The following is a 22,568-nucleotide window of genomic DNA, read 5'->3' as shown; positions in this document are numbered from 1 at the left end:
AAGCTTACAGTCATTTACAGGGAGGTAGGGAGTGATGGGGAGAGGTGCAGCCTGAAGTGTTGACCAAAGAATAACCTTTACTTAATTTCTAGGTCAGTGTCATTTGCCATATTATAGTTCAGTCATGGTGTTGCATGATTTTTTGGACTGGCATCGAACGCCTAAACCAAGAATAGAACCAGTGACCTTCTAGTCTCTGAGAGGCCAGAGCACAGAAGCCCAACTCCCAAGGAGGGCAGGTTTTTGCAACAAAGTGCAAGCTATGCCCTGGAGTTTCAGAAGTATGTCACCCTGAACAGAAGAATCAGGACAAGCTTTTAATTACCCCCCCCCAAAAAAAGAAAAAAAAAATGTGAGCAGGAGTACTTGGGTGGGGACGTGAGCAGAAATTCTGCTAATATAGCAGTACAGGACATGTTGTGTAACTGACCTCTGAAGCGCAGCCTTTCCGCGCTCTCTCTTGCATTTCTGCTGCTTGCAAGTTTTGAACATGACGATAAATAATGCAACTAAGCCGCTTACTTGAGCCCTCTAAGGAGCTGAACGCGTGAAATATGGTCAGACAATAGAAAAAGTAATTTACGGTAACAGATAACTGGACTACATGAATGACGCTCAAATGCACCATTGATTTGATTTAACATAGGATGGGTAGGCTACACGTTTAATGGGTAGGCTACACGTTTAATTTTGTTTTGTTTTTTTCAAAACAAGCGCATTTTGCCCCTCTCTCTATGTAGGCTACCCACGGCACGAAATCGACTAGTGACCGTTTTTTTACTAACTGAAGCTTGCGTATTTCGGTCTTTTACACATTCTGCAGCCTGAAAAATGCTTAAGCTGACAAATCAATATCATCAGTAAATGGTCTGCTTTTCTTATAATTCATGTGGTGGTCAATTTTTTTTTGTTTACATTTACCGTTAACGTTGTTAAGGTGTTGGTTGCTGTTGGTTACGTGCTGGGTGAAATCTTATAATTTTGATTGTGCTGTGCTGAGGAAGGTAAGAACAAGTTATAATTTAGTAGGCTAATTTCTACGAGGAAAAAATCCTGAATCAAAATTTTAACAATTTAAAAACTTATGAAGTATTTAAATTGGAATATATAACGTAACTATTGTATTAAAAAAATTAACTAGTAATACTTTAGATTACGTGGCCTATTGTGTTAACGTTAGACTGGCTAACCAATAATGTGAAACGACAGAGAGCCTATGTGGTCCGTTCCCCCCAGTATAACGCAAACTAACTAGCTAAATTAGCCCATTTCTATAGACTAGCTGTTCTCTCACCGAATAAAAAAATTAGTCAGGTACCTCTCGCAAATTTTTCTAAAATGTGAAAAATGGGAGCGTAGCTCTCGTTAACTGTAAGTTAACGTAACTAACTGGAATGGAAACGAAATAGTTCTTCCATACGCGTGTTCTGCCTTGAAGTTTATAATAATAAAATGATGCAGACACATATTTAACGTGGGATTGCCTACATTTAAATAAAACTGACATAACTGGTCACTGACAAGAACTAATTCGCAGGAGCTCTGACCGGTGTTCTCCCACATGGCTGGTTGATCAGTTGCCAAAGAAGGCGCAGCATGTAACTGACAGCATGACGTCATCCAGTCACGGCAATATAATCGCTTGGAGGAATTAATATGGTAATTTACAGTTCCTGAATTTATCTTGCGTGGAGAACTTACTCAAGACTATCCCAACCATTCATCCTGTATTTACGTTACAGCGTAATTGACAATGGATACAGCAACCAGCAGTACGTATGGCAATGCATGTCAATACTTACTCTATGCAAACTGTTTAATTAGCTTCTGAAACCTTCCTAGTGATCATATAGGAATCTTGTCTACCTTAACGGATAGGATAAGCAATAGCCATAGCCCTGAATGAATTTAACAGTGGTTCGAGCGGTCCTAAAATGCAATTATAGTTAGGTAGCCGACTGAATGATTGATCATACTTTTTCTTTCATGCTTTTTCGTCTTTTCAATGTCAGCTCCTCTTAGTTGGCTCCTCTTTACATAGAACTGCTGCTAATCATTGTTTAAAAAAATCTGAATTAAATAGTATATTTTTAGTGTAAAAACTATTTCTGAATTAAATTAAAATTACTTTCTCAATATACTTTTTTATTTCCATTGAAAGATTTGATAGAATTAGCTAATATACTTTTTTGCCTTTATTTTTTATTGTGAATCCATAATCATTTGATTTGCTTTTGAAAGTGAGGAAGCAAAATTAAAGATGATTTAAAAAAAAAAGAATCCTTCCCTTCAAAACCTGTGAGAAGATACTCCTAAATATGTTGCTCTGTCCTACCAGGAGTTGGGATGTTTTAAGTTTCTCATGGTTGCTTGGGCAACTGCTGCATTAGCTCTTACCAATAATGTGCCAAATGGCTACAAGCCACCAGCTGTTGTCAGTAATCATCCCTAGCCCTCTTGCAACACGGTGTGGTCTGTGTGGTAGAAAACAATCACTGCTGAGCAGGAGCTCCTTGGTGTTGTTTGGGTGTTGTTGTTTGGCCAGTGAGGACATAAGACTAAAAATTGTTAACTAATAAATAATTCATGCCAGAAATGTAATATAATTATAATATACAGTCATGTGCAAGCAGCATCTACATGCATTATCTGTACATAAATTGTATCTGTACATAAAGTATTTTCATACATGTTTGTTTTGCAATTTAAAAATTACAGCTCTTTTTATACATGCCCCACATTTTAGAGCACCATAATATTTGGGACAAATATCTTCACAGGTGTTTCTGACTAGTCAGGAGTGTTCAATTGCTTCCATAGTGCAGTGTACATGAATCTACATTCATTTTCTGTACATAAATTGTATCATCGCAATCATCAATTTCCCTTAAATAACAAAATAACAGTCACACATAAAAAGGAGTAAATATTAAGTAGGTAGTCTTGTAACAATATAATATAATTACTCATTAATTTTGAAGGCACAAGAGGACAAATTCAAGGTGGTGGTAAATTAAATGTTCAAAACAACAATCAAATATAGAGTGCCAAAATGTATTTAAGGTGAATAATTACATTTCTCTGCAAATGATTACTGTATTTTATTTGTCATTTTGCACCACATACAGTTGCATTTAAATTTCTTAGAATAACATAATATATATTATTCTAAGAAATTTATAAGAAAATTCTGTTACTGTCACAAAAAACTTGTAGTTTACACTTTTCTGTTATTGTTTATATTATTGTTTACATTTGTTATTGTTAATGTTTTGGTTGCTATTGGTTACAGGTTGCAGTGATATTTTCTCATTTGTATTTGTGTTTCAGGAAGGTAAGCCACAATTTATAATGTATTATAGTCAATTCATTTTTATAACAAAAATACAAACCTGAATCAGAAATCTCTAAAATATATATATAGTTACACAATTTAGTAATGGAATGCTTAAGTTTTGTGTAAGTATTTTGATATAAAAATTGGTATTTTGTATTTAACATGATATGTAACATATTCTATAACTTGGTTAGCAGTTAGCTACTTACTTGTGCTGGTGCTTAAACAATAATAATAACAATAACATTTGTGATTAGATAGATAGATAGATAGATAGATGCAAAAGTATTGGTAGTGACACGGTTTTTGTTCTGGCTCAATACTTCAGCAAACTGGATTTGAAATAAAACATCAATATAAAATGGATGTCAGGTAAAAGTGCATACTAGGTGATCCGTATGCAAATTACAGCCTTTTTAAAAAAAATTTTTTTTACATTGTCCGTAAAAAAAATTAATACACAGGATACATTTTTTGACAGTATTTTTCAAAAACCAGCAGCTACTATCGATTGTACAATCACATTGTGAATGGGACTGTCTTAGCTAATGTTAGTGTAGGACAGACAATTCTGACATCAGTTTAACTGGAACCTAAGCTAAGCACATATTTTACCTGAATCTACCTAAAGTATGTAACCCACATTCCAAGATCAGTGCAATACCTAAAGTGATAATATGTAATGCAAATAATACACAAGTAATATAAATAATATTACAAAAGCAATAGGCTAAATTTCAGTGTTACTATAATTAATTAGGGATGAAAGGTAATACTGGAGTAGTATTGGCTGCTTTAAATTACAATTAGCAGTTTCTCTTATACAGAGTGATTTACGAAAGTGTAGAACATCAGTCTTAGTCTCAGAAATGCACAAGTGCAATAACACCAATAAAGCTCAGAATCAGTGTAATGTTAACCAAACAAACCAACAAGTAGTATTGTAAACAAAAGTAAATATTTCTATATAGCTAACCTATCTTTGCTCATCTATAATGATACCATTACCCAAAAATATAATCCATAAAGAAAGAAGATAGCTAAACAGGGTCCGGGAAGCCATGGTGTAGTCTGATGATTTGGGTCTTCAGTCGGTTGGACAAAGGGTAGAGTTTCTGATGATCTGAAAACTGTGGGAAACTGATTCACACAGGAGATATGACCTGGAAGTGTAGACATGCAGTGAATGTAGGGGCTAGGCACCAAGAAGTAGCAGAAGGGAGAGTTTTGGTTGGTGTGTAGTATCTGTTAATCTGATTATTTTGAAAATATTACAGATTGGCCCCTTTAGCTGTTGATTAGGCTAGCATCAAGTTTTTAAATTTGATGCAAGCAGATATTGTAGCCAGTGGAGGGATATAAGAAGGGGAGTGACATGGCTGTGCCTGGGGATATTGCAGCGCTTTGGATAAGCTGCAAAGGCCTGGTGGAGACAAGAAGGCCAGCAAGGAGGGAGTTGCAGTAGTCCAGATGGGAAATGATCAGTGCCTGGACTAAGAGCTGCGGGGAATAGGGGAGAAAGGGGTAGATTCTCCAGAAGTTTCACAGGAAAAAATCTGTATGCCTGATATAATTCAATTATGTTCTTGGAGAGGGACTGTTTTTTAGTCAAGTACTGTGAGATTCCTTCCAGATCAAGAAGGTGACGCTATGGTGCCATCCTGGCTGAGTGAGGGAGGACTTGGCTGGGAAGTACAGCATCTCAGTTCTGGTAGAAGTGACAACGGAGGTAGCAAGCAAATCAGTTAAGAGGTGTGCTGTGGAAGCTAGTCAGGAAAGACCGCAGGAGGAGGCAGTCAAATGCTGATGAGAGGTCAATGAGGGTCAAAAATGGAAGAGCTAAGTCACCTTTGAAGAGTGTACCACCTCAGTGACTACAAATACGATTCTTATGAAAGCGGCTTGCCTTTAAAACAGAAATGAGTCTAGGAGAAAAAAAGTGAATTTGCTGAAAACAGCATGGTGAAGAATTTGAGAGATAAAAGGAAGAAGAAAGACGGTGGGTGGTAGTTTTGGATGGATTTCAGTGGGTTTCTTTTTGAAAAAGGAGAGTGGAGAGGCCACCCTCCTTTCGTAATTTTTGTTTTATTCAGACAGGCAGAAAGCAACAGGTAGCGAAGGGATTACAGGTCAGAAGGTGCCACGGCAGAGGATCGAACCCCTGCCTGCACAGGGGATTTGCATATGGCCCACGACCCGGCCGCCCAATGGACTGCACCACACGTCTAACCACAAGAGTGGGTGTCTTGAGCAGGGGGGTAACATGACCTTGTTTGAAGCTTAAAACGATCTCACCGTTAGGCTAACAAGCTAAAATTATGGCCAATATGATAGACTGGTATGATGATGCATGTGCCAGAGAGGCGATGCATTTCATGTGCCAGATGTCATGCTTGGGCTCAGTAGCCTAAAGTACCCTCATGATAGTCATCTGAACCTCTTTTATTATTTTTCATTTATCATTTTTACTGGCAAAGCTCACAAACAAATCTATAGAGACTCATAGCTTTTTAGACATATGCTAATAATAAAGCAAGTTGAATATTTTGTTATACTAATAAAATTAGTTAAATATTTCCTTCATAAGTATATATATGTGAATGCAGAATCTTGGTTGCAGTTAGCAATTCTGCTATTACATGGACGAATGGGCATCAGCATTAGCCAGTAAGGCTAGTCAAATATTGATTATTGATATTAGTACCAGCATGTCTATATCATTGCACCCCTGGTAGCAATAATACATTATAAGTAATAATTATGATGATAAAGGTAGTGGTAAAGGAATGTCCTTAATTAAAAACAATTACAATAAACAAAATGTTTATGTAGCGTAATTTCTCTGTGATTACTTGTTATTTTACACCCATTTACTACCCATACCCTTAACTGCTGATAACGTATTTCTAGAACAATTCGATTTTTTAAAATAAAACTGAAGCCATTTATTCACTGTATGTCCTGCCTGAGTTATTACTTTAAACAGAGTATTATTTTATGCATGTGCTATCCAGCTGCATCTAAATTTCAATTTGTTCTTACAATAACAAATATCTACTTTAGGAAGAGGGTAGTTTTACTGTTAGTACAGCACATAAGGGACCTTTTTTTTAACCACCAAATGTGTTATAGAGGCAAAACAAGTACTATGGAAGATTGTTAAATATAGGTCCAATGCAGATTTTACCCAGAATCCCTGTGGTGGCAATAAAAAAATGCCTCCACATAAATATTGTATATAAAGAGGTCATATATTACATAAGAAAAGAAATGCACCCCACCCATTCCATTCTCAATTCTATGAGAATGCCATTAGAACACACATAAACACTGGATTACCCAGAATTCTTATGGTGGCCATTTTTCAAAATGGCTATGGTACAGTTCCACTTGGAGTTCACAGGACAATAGCTTTTTCAAATTGTGATCTAACTGGGCCCACAAAGTGATCAAACAGGATGATCTGAGGGTGGCTCGTCCTGTTTTTGTTTACTATATGGAAAGATCAACAAGAAAACGTCCGACATAATAGTCAATAATCAAAACATATAAGGAAACAAAATAAATTGGACAGAAAAAATGCCACTTCCTCCATCCATACCTGAGCCCCAACCATTTTTTGTGGTGAACTTGGTGAAAAACAAACAACAAACACAAAGTAACACAAAGATAATTGTTATTATTAATTAGATGAAGTATTACAATGCAGTTAATGACAAGTTGTGAAAAGGTTACCTGGAATCAGGTCTGATCTATGGCTTCCTGTGTCTGTCTAGGTGGCCTTTAAGTAGAACCAGTAGATGGAGGGTGTCCTGTAACTCTTGCATGTCTGGTGTCTCTGCAGAAAGCCTTTGCCATAATAATTTGGTGAAGAGAAATGCAGTGCTAGTGAATGGAATGTATCTTAACGGCCCAACACTGGACATCAAGGCAACCTATACGTTTGTGGAGGATGCCATATCGCTGATCCTTGATGAGGCAGTGAAAAAGGGCACAGACATCTTGGAAAAGGTAAGGACCTGTTGGCCATGGAGTACATTCCAGCAAGAATCACTTTTAAGCATCATGACGGGAAATTATGAGTCAATCTGTGAGTTTGACTGAACTCATCATTTGACTCTGCAGTTCCCACTATAACCTGAGAGTTTACTTTTCTTATTTTCACATTTTTTGGATCCATGCATTCTCCATTGATCACATCATCTGGGTGGCACACCATGTCAGCTACAGTTGCTGTTCATGCATGCACATCTATACTCATTTTCATATGATCTGGACTGAACATGTGGTTTTGCTATCTGCTTCTATCAGGACTAAGTATTGCAGTTATTGTTCCCTTTCAGAACCATGCTGTGTGTAATCATAATGCACCTGGCTCTTGCATTAAGCTGTAGTATGCATGCTTTATTGTAGGGCTCTCCTTTGATACAGCTTCCGCTTGATACATTTTCTGTTGCATTCTCAAGTCCAGCTTTCGAACATGAATAAAATATGGGGTGCACACTATCAAGACAGTAACAGACAGTACATTATTGATGACCACAAGACATATTATGAACAAATATTGTGAGGTATGTAGGTGTAACACAGTATTTTTTTTGTTTTCATGAATGTTTTACATAACTGGTCATTGGAATAATCATAACTTCAATATAACATTAGTTAAAGTTGAGATTGAGATTAAATGAGCTCATTAAGGGTGATCACTGATTAGTTCCCATCTTGGTTGTATCGCCAGCGAGCTGGTAAAGTAACAAGCTAGCTAACTTCAGCAAACTAACATTAGCTGGCTACCTAACTAGGTAGATGAACTTGCTTTAATATGCTGCCTGTAATTACCTTGCATTGACTAACAATTACACTGCTTGGCCAAAAAAAAAGTCACCGTTTGGACAAGTGCCTTCTGAACTGCAGATATGCAAAAATTAAGTGCATAATATAATCTATGGATACTTCCATACTTCTCAGGACACTGAATTTCAAGTATGCATAGATGCAAAAGCGACCCTCTGTTTATTAAGTTGCATTTATATTTAAAATATGTTAGTGACAAGCTAAGTAGAATTTTCTGTTAAAGTCCGATAGCATTAAATGTAGCATTCTGCAGATGCAGCCTTTGCCACGCACAGTCCTGATATTATGAACACCAGTCTCCTTAAGTGTACCCCTCTCCCATATTGCTACCACTATACTTCATACAAAGTATGCCTTTCCTTTCCCCCTCTTTATGTGCCCCCTAATTGGGCCAGGTGTGTGAGTGGCAGCCTCCAGAGAAGCTGAGAGAGATCCTGGACCTGGAGTTGAGGGAGGGGGGCGAGACCCAGGCCAAGATCCTGAAACGTTGCCAGGATGTCATACGATACAGTGTAAAAACAGGTGAGACAACAGAGGGTGTAATACCTTGATGTTAGCAGACTGCATAGCCCAAACAATGACCTAGAAATAGTGCTATTGTGATACGAGTGTGATATTGGTCCACAATAACCTAACAATTGTTTTGTGCATCCCTTCATTCCGTAGTCTCACCACTCAAACCCCCACACTTTCCCCCTCCCCTTTCCCCCTCCCCTTTCCCGCAGGCATTTAAGATGCTGCCATCCTGTAGATCATGACCCCCCAGCACAGCCAAACTGAGTCTGGGCAACCAAAAATAGAAAATGATGACTGGCCCTGCATGTGGCACACTCCTTAATGTGCACATTAATAGAAAGGGAAACCTTTCCTCTTAGGGCTCAGTTTTCATGGTATTGAGGAATCCACTCCATCATCCTTTACAAATGTTTTTGACAAGATGCTAAAGAGGGCTGTCTCACTGGATATTTTTTGCTGTCTCACTGGGTATTTTTTGCTGTCTCACTGGGTATTTTTTTCAAGTCATAACCTATTTTCTCTGGGTCCACAGGTCACCCACACTTCTTTAACCAGCTGTATGCTGGGATGGATCCCTATGCCCTGGTGGGACGCTTCATCACTGAGACCACAAACCCAAGCCTGTAAGTGCTGTTTATATCCAGGTGACCATTCTTCTTGTTACAGTGACAGTAAAAAAAAGTCTGAATGCAGAGCCAGCTTCTGTCAAGAATCAACTACAGTACACAGTGCTAAAACTCTACTCAGGAGAATTTTGACCTCAATATACATATGGGACTCAGTACATCGGTTAGAGTGATCACTGTCTCTGTAATATGATAGTTTTCTGGGGACTGCTGGGTGGCTCATTCTGTTAAGGCACTGATCTAGGGCATGTATGGGTTCCTTTGTCTGGTATGGAACCCAAACCATGGCAGTGCCGACTGTGGCCTGAAGCTCTGCAGGGTGATGCACACTTGGCTGTAGTGGTGCCCAGAGATGAGGGTTTCAGTCAGCCAGGATGGCAGGAACTTATTGTGCACCTGTCACCACCCATGAATCTGACTGTTAAGCCACACATTTGTTTGCTACTGTGGTTGCTATTCAGTCATGCACAACCATGCTTGTTTGCATATTAACTGAACTAAAGAAGTGGATACCTGCTTCTAGAGGGACTAACTGAGTGAACTTGGCTAGTACAGTATTGAATATGAAAGAGATCTCATGACCATATTTAGCATTATTGTGAACAGGACCACTGTGGACAGGCTCCACGATATGTTAGACTCAACTGGCAGAATTGTGTGTGCATTGATAAAATCATATGACAACACAATATACACTCAATGGCCACCCTTAGATATACCTGTCTAGTACTGGGTAGGGCCCGGACAGTCCAGAACAGTCGTAATTCTTAGCTTCATGGATTCAAAAAGTTGCTGGAAATATTCCTTAGGGATTTTGGTCCAAGCTGTCTCAATGCCATCACACATTCCTGAAAATTTTTTGGCCACACATTCAGGCTGCGCACCACCCATTCCACCTGATCCCAAAGGTGCTCTATTGGATTGAGATCTGCGGGCTATATTCGTGGAACCAGATTGAGATTATGCATTCTTTGTGACATGGTGCATTATGGTAAATGGTAAATGGACTGCATTTATATAGTGCTTTTATCCAAAGCTCTTTACAATTGATGCTTCTTATTCACCAGAGCAGTTAGGGGTTAGGTGTCTTGCTCAGGGACACTTTGACACGGCCAGAACAGGGATCGAACCAGCAACCCTCCGACTGCCAGACAACTGCTCTTACCTCTTGAGCTATGTCGCCCCATACGCATTATGCTGCTGAAGCATCCATTTGTAAAAGGGGAGACTGGGATGCACATAGACAACAACAATTCTCAGGTATGCTGTGGCACCCCATACCGCCACCAGCAGCCTGCACCTTTGACACAAGGCTATTGAACAAGCGTTCCTAATGATGTGGCCTCTGAGTGTAGTTTTGAGGTGTTGTTGGGTTCTCCTGTTGGCAGGTACACATATGAAGTGGCCCCCGTGTTTGTGCTGACAGAGGATGCAGTGCTGAGGAAGATGATGGAGTTTGTGGGATGGGAGGAAGAGGGTGACGGTATCTTCAGCCCAGGTGAGTGAGAACAGATTTAATCTCAAGACATAATAGTCTCATTATGTGGCAGCAAAGCTTATTTTTTTAGGAGGTTACTCATTGGTTTGGCAGGTTCAGTTAATCCCAGATTTCACAAGGGATGTGATTCTTGCAGCCCCTGCCCCCATTTTCACTTCCAATTCCCTCACTATTCTGTTCCCTAATCTCTGTATCTGTCCAGGTGGCTCCATTTCCAACATGTATGCAGTAAATGTGGCCCGATACCGCTGCTGTCCCGACATCAAAGAGCATGGTCTGTCTGCCATGCCCAGGCTGGTCCTGTTCACATCACAGGAGGTAGGCTATGGTTGACCAGGGACACCAGAGTGAAGATGCCATGCCTGACAAACAAAAAGTATTTCTCCCTTCATGATTCAAATAAAATGCCTGAGTTCGCTTGTCCTCAGATTAAAAGTGCTGCATGTCGGTTGCTGGGTGGCTCATCCAGTGTGTGTTCTAGTGCATGGATGTGAGCCACCATTTGGTACAGAATCCATACTGTGCCAATGTCAACTGTGGCCAGCAGCCTGACAAGGATGCGTGCATTTGGCATCACTCAGAGAATGGGAGTTTCAGTTGGCCAGGATGATAATGTCTGGTCAATAGGGCACCACAAGTTTATCTTTTGAGCTGCAAATAAAGCGTCATACTCATGCCAACTGCTGTAAGATAAGAAATGGTAGCTGACCTATCAAAGCACAGACAGGCTAGTAGGGTTTGGAGGTCAGGACTATAGACAGATGCATCCCATGTTATGAGATATTGCTGCAGTGCCCTTCAATACAGTAGCTACCCTTTTAATATAAATGGATGTGTGACTGGATAATGTCAAACCTTGCAAAATAAAATTTGTAAACAAGGAAAACATCACCACAATGTTTTACTCTACCAGTGTGCTCTAGTCTGCCTTCTACAAGCATTATCTGTACCTGAAAATCATCATAGCCTTTTATCAATAGAAGGCGTGTTAGAGCCATGCACCTTGTAACAATGTAAATATAGCGAATGCAAATATTCCCCCACTGACGGTTGCAAAGCTAGATTGGAAAATGTGAAATGGAACAGGTGCCTATCTGTCATGGCACAGTTCACATGAGCTGGGTCAACCTTTGTGGGAAAACAGCAAACAATAGTGAGGCTCTCTTTAACCGAACGTGGAATGAGCAGTGATAATACTTAAGGCAGGGGTGGGGCATTTAATACTGGGGGTGTGTATAACATGCTATTTTAGACACTCCTGGAGAAATGTCTTTAACTCAATAGGCTCAGTAATGCGTGTGGTTAGGGAGAATGTTAATGCTATTGATGTTAATTCAAGGCCCTCTGGATTTGGCCTGCAGAACTGTTTTCGCTTAATAGCCTGGGAGTTTCAATTATAGTCCTGAATAGAATCATTACACTGTTCAATCAGTTGGCAATGCAGCAACATTTTAAAGGCAGCGCACAATAGTGATTCCGAGGAATCATTCACCTGAGTCATCTGAACAATATCACACTCTTATCACAATAGCACTATTTACAATCAATACTCTTACATCCCCTTTGCACTGGAACATTTGAGATGAGCCATGTTAGACTGGAGTACATCCGAGCTGGTGGGCACAGCTCAAATTGCTTTTTCATTATACTCTGTTGGTGTCTAGCAACACAGGGCATGCCAAATACTGTCATATGAACATTGCCATGCATTTTTGGTAATGCTGACTTATCAGATGGGTTCAATTAAACATGATGGGCTACAAGGAGCTGATTTTATTTTGGTTACTGCTGAGATATAAAGTATTGATGGAGGCAGGCTGTGTAGACGCCAATTGATCAGAAGGTATGCAGTAAGATAAGCATGTGGGTAGGTCTTATGTTTTCATATCTTGAAGTACCTAAATATAGTCTAATCTTGCATAATAAATTAGCAGTTTAGTTCAAGATTAATCAGGGAAAAATATGGCCATGATAAAATTCCCCAATTTTAATAATTGACATAGGATCCATTTTTCCATGTCTTTTCTTTGTCATGGTACAGTTGGCTAAGTAGTCTTGTTTTATGGGTCCATTTGTGGACTGGGTTGCCTGTAATGATCTGTTCTGTGGCAAGTTATGTTGACTGGCAGGTTGCCATGGCAGAATTCTGAAGAGGCCAGTCTTGATGAAACTGTAAGCTCCTGGCTCCATTATGAACGTGTTAGCACTAGAAATTAAATTGGGCATTGGGCAACTTGGGCAAATTTCTGGATCAGGCCTCACCAGCACAGTTTACAATTTGAACAAGTCAGAAGCTCTAGCACAAGTCCAGCTCAGCTCAAGTGTGCCAGCGTAAAAGGGATATTAAAAATTACATTATAGCATAATAGGGAAGTTGGTTTATAAAACAGTGGATCTGTAGCACTGCCACATGACACGTATGAACCTTAATCTGAATCTCTTTGGTAAGTATCCACCCATAAAAAGGATGTTTTAAAAAAAAAACTAGGCTACTATTGCAATTGTGCAAGAGTGAAGGACTGTTATTTAAAGAAAGAAGGGGACATATGGTTTGTTTCCTTTCAGTGCCATTACTCAGTAACAAAAGCTGCTGCCTTCCTTGGAATTGGAACCAAGAATGTCTATGTGGTGTCTTCTGATGAAAGGTAGGTACAATTCCCAACCTGAATATTTTACACACTATGAAATATATTAAATCAACCACATTTTCTTTGTATTCAAACTTTATCTATGTTTGTATATATATACATCTGTGTTATTACATATGTATACTATGATAACAGTCTACTGTGTCCAGAAATATTCTGAATTTGTGTAAATTCATGCTAATGAAAGCACAGCTGCTAGGGATGTTAATGTTCCATTTAGAAAAAGTATAAAAATAAATGGTAAAGCATCAGTGGGAACATAATATTAGACATAAAAATGTAAAGGGAAATACAAAACACTTTCAGTTCCCTCCATCTATTTTCTCAATCAATGACCCCTTGTCACCTTTCATGCATTTCAGAGGAAAAATGATTCCTGCAGAGCTAGAGAAACAGGTGCTGAGGGCCAAAGCAGAGGTGAGGAGAAACAAGCATTGAAGGCAGGGTGTAACAGGTGCTCACATCGGTGGCACGGTGTGGCAGAAGTGGATGGGGGAAGGGGGCAAGGATTCCAGGATGCTATAGGAATAGCATGAAAAAATGGTGCAAGTCCAGGGCCCCTGCTGACCCGTTAACCTACTAGGCCCTACTCTCTGCATCTTTACCAGTTGTCACCCCGCTAAGGTTAACATTATCAAACCAAAACTCAGTTTAGTTTAATTCTGTTTACCCTCTCTTCCACCTCCATTTACCCTCTCTGAGGAGGATTCATCATGTATTTGAGGTGAAAGATTTTGACATCCGCAAGTCCCTCAAAGTGGTTGAATTTCCCTGCCCCTCATACCTTCTGAGGCCCTCCACATCTCCTCTCTCCCCCTGGCCTCTCTTGTCCACTTTCTCTACCTTTACAGATGCAGACATATCTCAACTTCTTCTATCCCACTATTTGGCCATCTGTGCTGTGGACCCCTCATCTCTGTTTCAGTATATCACCTGACATCCTTCTGTTTATTTCCTCTGGTTAACTCCTCCCAGTTCAATGGTCATTTTCCCTCATCCTGGCTTGTACTGCCCCCACTGAAGAAACCCGCTGTTGAGCACATTTGACACTTAAGCATGCTGTCTCCAATCAGCTCTCTACTTTCCTCTCATAGAACAACCTCATCCCCAATCCGGATTCAGGGCTGGACACTCCATAATAGCTCACCTCCTCTCTGTCAGTAATGCCCTGTACTCTACCTTGATGGCCTCCCTTTAATGGATTCTGACTTTCATTGACCTCTTTGCTACATCTGATGTTGACTACTGCATTCTGCTGTCTTCCCTGTCTGCAGTGGGTATTGGTGGTACGGTCCTTGTCTGGATAGAGTTGTAAATCACTGGATGCTCCTTCCTGGTCTCTTGGGATGGCAAAGTATCTACTCCCCATAGTCTCTGCAGGCATCGCCCAACGCTCTGTCCTTGGTTCCCTCCTCTTCTCCCTCAACACAAAATCCCTTGGTCCTGTCACTACTGCTCATGGCTTGTTAAATCATTGCTATGTCGATACATTCAACACATTATGTCCTGTCCATTATATGACATCTTAAGTTGGATGAAAAATCACCACCTAATGCTCAAGCTGGAAAAGCCTGGGATTCTCTAAATACCTTCTATGTCTACCCCCTGTATGACATCTCCCCCTGGGCAACACCACGCTGTCAGCATATTCTAGCACCAAGAACTTTGGAGTGGTGAAAGATGACAAACTAAACAGAACCAGGAACAGCATGGTGGTGAGCCGGGCATGCAGATTCTTCCTCTACAACATCAGCAGAATCTGGCTGTTCCTCACCAGCTACTCAACCCAGGTTCTGTTTCAGTCTCTGGTCCTTTCTTGCCTTGACTGCTGTAACTCCCTCTCTGCTGGCCTCCCAGCGTCTGCCAACAGACCTCTGCATGTCATCCAGAATACTGTGGTTCACTTGGTCCATAACTTCCAAAAATACTCCCACATCACCTCACCCCCAGCTGTCTGTCATCACTCGCATCAAATATCAGATACCACTGAGCCATGACTGCCCCTTCAATTGAGTCTACACATCTTGCACCTTGCACTCGCTCTCTCTCTCGGGACTGTATTTCCCGCCCCCCCCCAGGAACTACTGCAGTTCGATCCCTACTCTTTGCACTTGTGTGTGCGCTGTAAGCTGCTCTGGATAAAACAGTCAGTAAACAGACATATACAGGATTGATGGTAACTTTGTATGTATCAATCAAACAAAGGGCAAGGGTGATTCTCTGAAATAATCACTCCAATTTCTTTTTATCATTCTTGAAGGTTTTATGGGTTCAGTGGCATTTCAAAGCAGAGGGTGGTCATGCCTCCATTCTTTTGAATTGGTGAGAAAATACATTTACAGTGATATTTTGCTAAAAGCCTAAGAAGGCTATACAGGTCATATACTCTGTCCTCACACATGACACACAAACCTTAAATACAGACTCAGATCTAAAATTGTTTCACACTTATTTTTTGATACAGAAAAATATTTTTTATATCCAAGGACCCAGGTGGAGATGCCTGCTTTTCAATCAGTGTACCAAACTCAAAGTAATATGCTAATGGCCTGCATCTCATAAAAAGCCCTGTAGTCAAAAGTGATAGAATGAGAGAGGTAGGGACAAAAAAAAAAATTAGGAGAGCAAGAGAAAGGAGGAAAGAAATAAAGTGAATTGGCCCAAATCTAAGGTATACACATGGTTAGCCACTAACAGTCGCATTTAATGCTCTCGATCTTCCCCACCCCCTGTAGGCCCTTCCTGGGAGTGATGAAAACTCTGTCTTCCACTCTATACCTGATTCATACTGAATAAAGGTGGCAGGAACTGCTTTAAAATGGCTGCAGCTGGTGAAGACAAACAACCGCAACACTTTTGAAAAGCCTCCTTACAGTAGCTCTGGTGTACCAGCGATTGCCTAGTAACATAACTGTGAAATGGGCTTTTACTAAACAGGTCAATCAGCTGCAGTCTTACAATGGTTGAGAATTCTCTATGACAGTGTTTCTTAAACTATGGACCAATACCCAAAATGGATTGTGGGAGTGTACAAGGTGGGTCCCAGAACAAGTCTGTAGTTCACTAGGCTATGCTATTGTACTGGAAGGCTCCCTGAATGGTGCTAAATTTCTCATTTGGGTCCCAGTGTTAAAAGGCATTTCTAGTTTGGTCCTGATATTAAAAAGTTTCAGAAACAGTGCTCTATGATACCAGAAAGTTATGGTTTCTACCCCCAGTAGTCCTACAATGCACATTGTAAGGCTAATTGAATTTGTTGGCATTTAAGAAACTGGGAAGCAGTGCATGATACATGGGCAGGCTGTACCAAATGCACATGTATGACTATCACTATTGAGCGCTTTTGAGACCATTATTGATGAAACCACTGATGTGATACTATGTACACATACAGAAAAATAGTGAGCTTGTCCCTTTATGCTTAGTGTAGCCTTGTGATGGGTTTGTATTTCAGGGTGCTTGTCCCTTCATGGTTAATGCCACTTCAGGAACCACTGTGCTGGGAGCCTTCGACCCCCTTGAGGAGATCGCTGACATCTGCCAGACACACAAACTCTGGCTCCATGTTGATGTAAGTGGACATGTTCATTCATTCACCAATCTTCCCTTTCTTTCATTTATTCAATCATCCTCCCATCCATCCATCCATTTGTAATGGCAGCCTAGTAACTGGGAGAAGTTTGTCTCAGAACCCCTCAAATAATAGATTAGTTTCAAATTTGCAATAGAGGGGAGCCTCATAAAGGCACCACAACCCGTGAAAGCCACTGGAGTCAGTGACTAAAAACAGGTGGATCTCTTTAACAACACCTAGCAGGTGTTCCCGGCAGTGGAACCTGATAAACTATAACTTCAGCTGCACACCTGTGCTTATTTTTCACAGAACCACATTAAACCTATAGCAGTTTCCATCATATGTCTGTTTATGTACAATATGCATGATGGTTGTCATTTGGCTCAACTGTAGGCTTGTTGGGGCGGGGCAGCTCTACTCTCCAGAAGACATCGGCACCTCCTGAAGGGCATTCAGAGGTAAGCACTGTATCTGCAGTTGCTGCAACTTAACGCATCATGTCAGTGCTCTATGTGTAAAGGCCCCTGTATTTCCCCTGTATATCAGACGTCCAGTCACAGAAACCTGATTGGCCATGCTGGGGCAACACCGGAGAGGTTATGACTTTTGTGAGTTGTGTATTTATGGTGTCTGTGCAGGGCAAACTCGGTGGCCTGGAATCCACACAAGATGCTGATGGCAGGACTGCAGTGCTGTGCCTTCATGGTCCGAGACAAAACGGTGAGACTTTGGGTGTGAACCTCTGATCTGGTTCTGTTCTGTATTATTTTTCACGATATATTTGATAAATAAAATATTTAATGTTGAACTGTGCTTTAAGTGACAGTGGAAATCATAAAGCCGAAGATTAGCTGTAGCTTCATAGCTGTTTCATAGCAGGCTATCATAGCTGTTTAATGTGGGCTTAGTAATATTGATGTTGGAAAAAACTAAGCTATCACTGGCTTGCTCATCAACTGTCTTAAAAATTTGTTCCAAGGGTAACAAAATTGAAGCATACTTGCAAGGTCACATACCATGAAATATGTAAAATGTTAAATTGAGTATACAATTGGGCTAATTAATGAAGGTTTGTGGACGAGAGGCTTGGAGATAGGTGCATCTGTCATTCCATCTCCAGTGGCAGTGATGTATGTGTCCATCTGGGCACATGTCTCTGTTGCATATTTTTCAGGGTCTGCTACAGAGGTGCCACTCTGCTCGGGCATCCTACCTCTTCCAGCAGGACAAGTTCTATGACATCAGCTATGACACAGGCGACAAGTCCATCCAGTGCAGCCGGAAGCCTGACGCCTTTAAATTCTGGCTGTTGTGGAAGGCAGTAGGAACCCATGGCCTGGAGGAGAGAGTAAACAAGGCCATTGCTCTGGCCAAGTCAGTCTGAACCGCTCTCCTAAACTGCATGTATTCACAAAAAGTAAAACTTTGGAAAGTAATAGTCATTGTACACAAGAATATTTTTCCTGGCTGTGAGCTCCTGCCAGGGACTTCTAATCCATACAGAAAACCTTGAGTTTAGGCAATTGGTCACAGCAATTTGTCACCATCTTCAATGCGTTCAGCACCTAGCCTGTTCTACTCACCTGTTTGAGCTTCACACATTTAATGTTATTTAAAATTGTATCATCATCCTCGTAAATCTTGTCCTGATTTAACCAGAGATGTAAAAATACCCAACAGGTGCAGTGCCTCCCATTAATCCAGTGTTCTTGAGGCTGCAGACAGCACCCTCTACTGTGCCACTGGCACCATTACAACAATACAATGGTTTAGTTTAGTCTAATGAAATCCAGAACAGTCTTGAAAATCATTCTCAGTTAAAGGCATACTATGATGGATTTTTACCTTGAATATATTATAAAATAACCATGCAAAGGCATATGTATCAAGCACTGGAGATCTGTCTTTACCCAGTTACACAGACTTCATGCACCTTTACCTGTATTTGTTATTCTGAAATGTGTTCAGGACATCTCTGGGCGTGGTCTTCTGTGTGGGGAGGTGTGGGCGTGGCTACAGAGCTTGTTGTTTGGGATGACATTTCTACGGAGTGTTTGTTGCTAACTGCCTAGCAAAGAAGCTCAGATATGGCAAAGCAAAAAGTCAACCTTAGAATTGCTTTTCCTCGGTGGAATCAGCTGAAGTTCACCAAGGGGATGAAAAGTAACACGGAGTTGGCTTTCTGTTGGGCCTGTAAGTAACCTGCTGTGTGAAGCTAGCAACAATAAAGCCTGTTATGAAGGTCTGAAATTTTCTAAAGAAAGGTCCCGATGATAAAACCACTATTGCGTTCAACATAATGGAATTAAGCTAAAATCAAATCTGACTCTCACAGTTGATCAATTCATGGTACTAATGTTATCTCTAGCTATCCAGCTAGCTACGTTAAGTGGGGTACTTGGGATGAGTGGGCAGTTGAACACTTGTTTGATTGTAAAACACAGGACCACAGCAAGGCTAGAAAATCCTGAATAGTATGCCTTTAAGGGCTGGAGCATCTGGATTGTCTTGCGTTTCATCTGGATTTCTGGATTGAAGTATTTTATGTTTGATCATGTAAGTGGTTTTGGTAGGAAGGCAGGAAGGCTGAACTAGAAACAAGGAAGGGGATACGACACAAATATTTCACAGCTGTTACACCTCCCCCTCCAAGTCTCAATAAAATGGCCAGATACCTGACCAGGAGAATCTTCCAAAATAGTTAGGAAAATGTCTTGATGACTAGTGTTCACATGTATTATGAGTTCTGGCTCTAATTACAACTTTTGTGGAGAGAATGTGAGAACCCTTTCACAGTAAAGCAAAAATTATGGCAAAGCAAGCCTAAGGATATAGTGCCTTGTGTAGATACAATTTGACAAGACAATGGTACCAGTGCAGCCTTGAAACACTGAGACACTGCACTGAGCTGGGCAGGAAGGCACAATGCGACAGTAAAAGCAAGCTTGCATGTTGCTGTGGTCTGCTAGTGGGGTATCATATGCCTCAAAAGTGAAATTCTCTTTTCTTTGGATCAAGTGTACATTAATCTCTCCTTATTTTATAGGTATTTGGCTATGGAGATACAGAAGAGAGAAGGTTTCCGGCTTCTGATGGAGGTCAGTAGTTAAAATGCTGTTCTCGGGACTACTGGGTGACTGTTGGGCCCCACAGATGGGCCCCACGGTCTGTGTCGGTGCTGACTGTGCTCACTATATATATATATATATATATATATAGTGAGCACCATAATGTTTGTGACATTAACCTGATCCAATAACCTGATCTGAATGTTTGGAAATACTTTTTTTCTTGATTTAGCTCTGTACTCCACAATTTTGATTTGTAATTAAACAATTACAGCGTGATTAAAATGCACAATGCATATTTTTATACACTTTCACCATGGTGTACAATTACAGCACTATGTACACAGCCTTAAGTTGCCTTAAGTTTTATCTTCAGCATATGAAACACACATTCAACTGGGTTCAGATTAGATGAATGACTTAGGCCAGTAAAGAATTTTCCAGTTTTTGGTATTGAAAAACTCCTTTCTTGCTTTAATAGTATGTTTGGAATCATTGTCACGCTGTAGAATGAACCTGAGCAGATAGGATGCTTCTTTACACTTCAGCATTCATTTTGCTGCTGTCAAGTTACATCATCGGTGAAGACAAATGAGCCAGTACCTGTGGCAGCCACAGATGGCTAAACCATAACACTCCCACCACCAGGTTTCACAGGTGAGGGGGGTGCTTTGGACTTTGGGCACTTCCTTCTGGCCTCCACACCTTGCTCTTGCCATCACTCTGATACGTCAAGATAAATCAATCTTGGTCTCATCTGTCCAAGACCTTTTTCAATAACTCTGCAGGGTTTTATGTCATTCTTAGCAAACTGTAACCTGGCCATCCTGTTTTTGTGGCTAACAAGTGGTTTGCATCTTGTAGTGTAGCCTCTGTAATCCTGTAGTCACTGACACATCTACACCTGAATCCTGAAGAGTTTTTGTGATCTGTTGGACATGTGTTTGGTTTTTTAAAATGTATTATTATGATGGAAATTATTTGGTCATCAACTATATAGGACTTCCTTAGCCTACCAGGGCCTTTGCGATTACTGGCCTCATCAGTGCTTTCTTTCTTCTTACTGATGTTGACAGTTGATTTTGGTAAGCCTCAGGTTTGGGCTATGTCTCTGACTGTTGTTTTTTTCTTCTTATTTCTCAGTCTCATAATGGCTTCCTTGACTTTCATTGGCAATAACAGACTCCAAAGGCAATCAGAAGCCTAGAGTCAAGACTAGATACCAAAAGCTCTCTTATACCTGCAGTAAACGAAACAACTGAACACACCTGACTACTCAGAAACACCTGCAAATCCATTTGTCTCAAACATTATTGTGCCCTAAAATGGGGGGGACTATCTATAGTGCTGTAATTTCTACATGGTGAAATCAAAATGTATACCCCTAAATAAAAGCTGAGAATCAGCACTTTAACCACATATTAATTGTTTGATTACAAATCTGCCATTGTGAAGTACAGAGCCAAATCAAGAAAAAATGTTTTTGTCCCAAATGTTATGGAGCTCGCTCCAAAAAAGGACAAATGCAATTATCTTTCCCATTTAAAAACCATTTGCATTCATGAAACCCAAACTGAAATATTTTTTACATTTTCTGCAGCCCGAATACGCCAATGTGTGCTTCTGGTATATCCCTCCCAGTCTACGGAAAATGCCTGAAAGCAAAGATTTCTGGGAGAAGATCCATAATGTAAGTGCTTAATTAGAGTCATAACAAGTCTGGTAGAGTTAAACTAACAAAATGAAACCCTAGGAGCACTGTCAGGTGAAAGGTGTGTACTACCCCTTAAACCTGCCTTTATTTTTAACGATCCCATTACATTGCCCGATTGAAATTCCGCCCATTTATTTAAAAATATATTTTCAGTGGTCCTGATCAGAAAAGTTGACCCTCTCTTTATATGAATATGGTGATGTTCTATATCAGTCTCACCTAATATTTAATGATGAGAAGGGAAAAATCACCAACAGGTGGCAGCAAGTAGCAGAGAGTCTGCTGTCATGGACTGCTGCAGCTGGCCATACTCTAACCTAGTCTGGCAGAGCATCATTATTATCCACCTGGTTTTTTGGTCAAATTTCATGTCACACTTTCTTTGACACAAATTCTACACTATTGGACCTTGTTTACACTTGCCTTTTTATGCAACATTTATCCAATTTGTTGACAAATAACATACATTAGTGTAAACATTCACCGTTCCTATAGACTAACGAGACGCCCAACCCTGGTCCAGGAGATCTACCATCTTGTAGGTTTTCATTTGAACCCTAATTTGGCACACCTGATTCTACTCATTAGCAGCTCAATGAGATCTCTAGCTGTTGAATGAGGTGTACATTGTACGTTACCTCTACCTATAGGAAGGTAGATCTCCAGGAATGGGGTTGGGCAGCCGTACTGTAGACTAACCAGAGTACCACAGATGCTCCTAAGTAGACTAGAG

General features: G+C 40.4%; 2 protein-coding genes across 2 annotated transcripts in view; one reads left to right on the top strand and one right to left on the bottom strand.

Annotated features, from left to right (window-relative positions):
• LOC135259394 (dolichyl-diphosphooligosaccharide--protein glycosyltransferase subunit STT3B-like) overlaps positions 1–22,568 on the bottom strand; it is a 106,282-nt gene that overhangs the window by 78,000 nt on the left and 5,714 nt on the right. The gene's annotated exons all lie outside the window — the stretch shown is intronic.
• On the top strand, positions 1,478–21,865 carry LOC135259412 (acidic amino acid decarboxylase GADL1-like). Its single transcript, XM_064343814.1, has 14 exons — positions 1,478–1,772; positions 7,182–7,348; positions 8,587–8,713; positions 9,240–9,330; positions 10,722–10,831; positions 11,034–11,149; positions 13,397–13,476; positions 13,842–13,896; positions 16,934–17,050; positions 17,447–17,511; positions 17,692–17,773; positions 18,228–18,427; positions 20,100–20,151; positions 21,722–21,865. The coding sequence occupies exons 1-14, from the start codon at positions 1,754–1,756 to the stop codon at positions 21,821–21,823; spliced, it is 1,383 nt and encodes a 460-aa protein (XP_064199884.1). The 5' UTR covers positions 1,478–1,753; the 3' UTR covers positions 21,824–21,865.

This window comes from Anguilla rostrata, chromosome 1, assembly GCF_018555375.3.
Source record: "Anguilla rostrata isolate EN2019 chromosome 1, ASM1855537v3, whole genome shotgun sequence".
Taxonomy (NCBI): Eukaryota; Metazoa; Chordata; class Actinopteri; order Anguilliformes; family Anguillidae; genus Anguilla; species Anguilla rostrata.
Note: the sequence above shows the minus strand (reverse complement) of the source record. Positions and strands in the feature narration are given on the sequence as shown.

Coding starts and splice junctions, on each gene's coding strand:
- LOC135259412 (XM_064343814.1), top strand. Junction 13,477..13,841: donor GTGGTGTCTTCTGATGAAAG/GTAGGTACAATT, acceptor CATGCATTTCAG/AGGAAAAATGATTCCTGCAG. Junction 18,428..20,099: donor AAGGCCATTGCTCTGGCCAA/GTCAGTCTGAAC, acceptor CTTATTTTATAG/GTATTTGGCTATGGAGATAC.